This window comes from Lactuca virosa, chromosome 8, assembly GCF_052849685.1.
Source record: "Lactuca virosa cultivar CGN04683 chromosome 8, Lactuca_virosa_CGN04683_v6, whole genome shotgun sequence".
Classification (NCBI taxonomy): Eukaryota; Viridiplantae; Streptophyta; class Magnoliopsida; order Asterales; family Asteraceae; genus Lactuca; species Lactuca virosa.
The window spans coordinates 232,867,828-232,869,450 of record NC_136433.1 but is presented as its reverse complement, the minus strand read 5'-3'; the positions used below and the strand labels follow the sequence as shown (position 1 = coordinate 232,869,450).

At 29.7% G+C, this 1,623-nt stretch overlaps 1 protein-coding gene across 1 annotated transcript; it reads right to left on the bottom strand.

Moving 5' to 3' along the window:
* Nucleotides 1-848: 848 nt before the first annotated feature.
* Nucleotides 849-1,325, bottom strand: LOC145131319 (uncharacterized). Its single transcript, XM_079066026.1, has one exon. It carries the CDS (start codon nucleotides 1,323-1,325, stop codon nucleotides 849-851), a length of 477 nt encoding a protein of 158 aa, XP_078922152.1.
* Nucleotides 1,326-1,623: the final 298 nt, after the last annotated feature.

The following is a 1,623-nucleotide window of genomic DNA, read 5'->3' as shown; positions in this document are numbered from 1 at the left end:
GGCAAAAGGGTAAATATTGGACCAAATTTGTAACAAAATTTAAAATCTGGGCCAAAAGTGTAAATTTTGGACCAAATTTGTAATAAAATTTGAAATCTGGACCAAAAATGTAATTTTTGAAAGTTGGATGACCTGTTGACCGGGTCAAAGGGTTAAATTGAATACGATTACCGGTATTTGAGACTTAATTGAATAAAAAAATATATAAGGACTAAATCGATTATTAAGCCAATATGTAAGGACTTTATTGCAGTTTTACCTTTTAAATTCTTATAAGTTTTGAATTAATTTATGTAGGTTTTGTGTTAGGGTTACTATATAATGTCCCTATGGTATTTTCTTTCTTGAATCCACCAATGCACTCAACTAGTTTTATGCTTAAAGAACTTTAAACTGAAATCTAATAGTCTAGTATTACATGGGACATTCCCATATTCAAGTAAATCACAATATAAACACACACGTTTATAATATTGTGGAAGCTTGTTTAGCTTGCAATATACATAATCTTTCTGTATTTTGATGGATTGGCGTTATTGATGAGCTTTGGAATTGACCCAACCTCACACTCTAACGGTGGCTCTTAGAACATTGGAAAGGACATTCTTGTCTTCTTTTTACTCACTCTTGTCAATGATACATACTATATGCACAAAATAAGATATATATATATATATATATATATATATATATATATATATATATATATATATATATATATATATATATATATATATATATATATATATATTAATTTCATTAGATATAACTAGCGCAAAATTCTTACATTTAAAGTTGACATCTTTGTTTACCTATTTTTTAAAAGCGCTCCATTATTTGTTCGATCTTTACATCCATAAGTACTTTGTTCCTACACTACAAATCAAAGCATCGTTCATAAAGTCATCACCCATTTTATTATTCAAGTCGGTATTCAAGAGTTTCATAGTGGAAAAACATCTTTCACCAGTTGCGATTGTACCGGAAAAAACCAATGTCAACTTTAATAACCTATAAACCAAGGGAAGTGTCAACGCTTCCCGGTTTCCACCCTCAAATGAAAAAAATTCCTTGATGCCCTTTAAATTAACAAATCTCTCATTATCAATCAAAGATTGATAATAGGTTTCAAGTCGACCATCAAGATACAACCTTTCCGAATCATTAAAATCCGTTTTGTACAACTTAGTCAGATTCACCAACTTTGATTTGTCAAACATAGAAAATGAATTACAAAGACTCAAAGCTACCATGTATTCTAGCAAATCGGTGCTCACTTCACTAAAATAGTGCACAGATTCTTGAATTTGAATATCCAAAACCATGTTGAAAACATAAACTTCATAATGATGTTGATCGTAACCTTGGTCCTACCCTTTCTTGGAGTAACACAAAATTTGGGCATTTCCACAATTTTAATTTTATGTTTATGAAAAAAAGAAAATATATTCTCTAACATTTTACGAAACCCATTATTTCTTAAAGCTTTCAATGTTTTCATTGTCACTTTCACCAAAGAAGCTGTTTCCAAAATATCTTGATCATTTTTTTGAAGACGTCTTCATAAGGTATCCGTGAGACCAAAAATGTCCAACATCAAGTGTAAATAAAACACAAAATCAA

Excerpts from the sequence above, each read along its gene's own strand:
- LOC145131319 (XM_079066026.1), bottom strand. The coding sequence starts at position 1,325 with ATGGTTTTGGATATTCAAATTCAAGAATCTGTGCACTATTTTAGTGAA.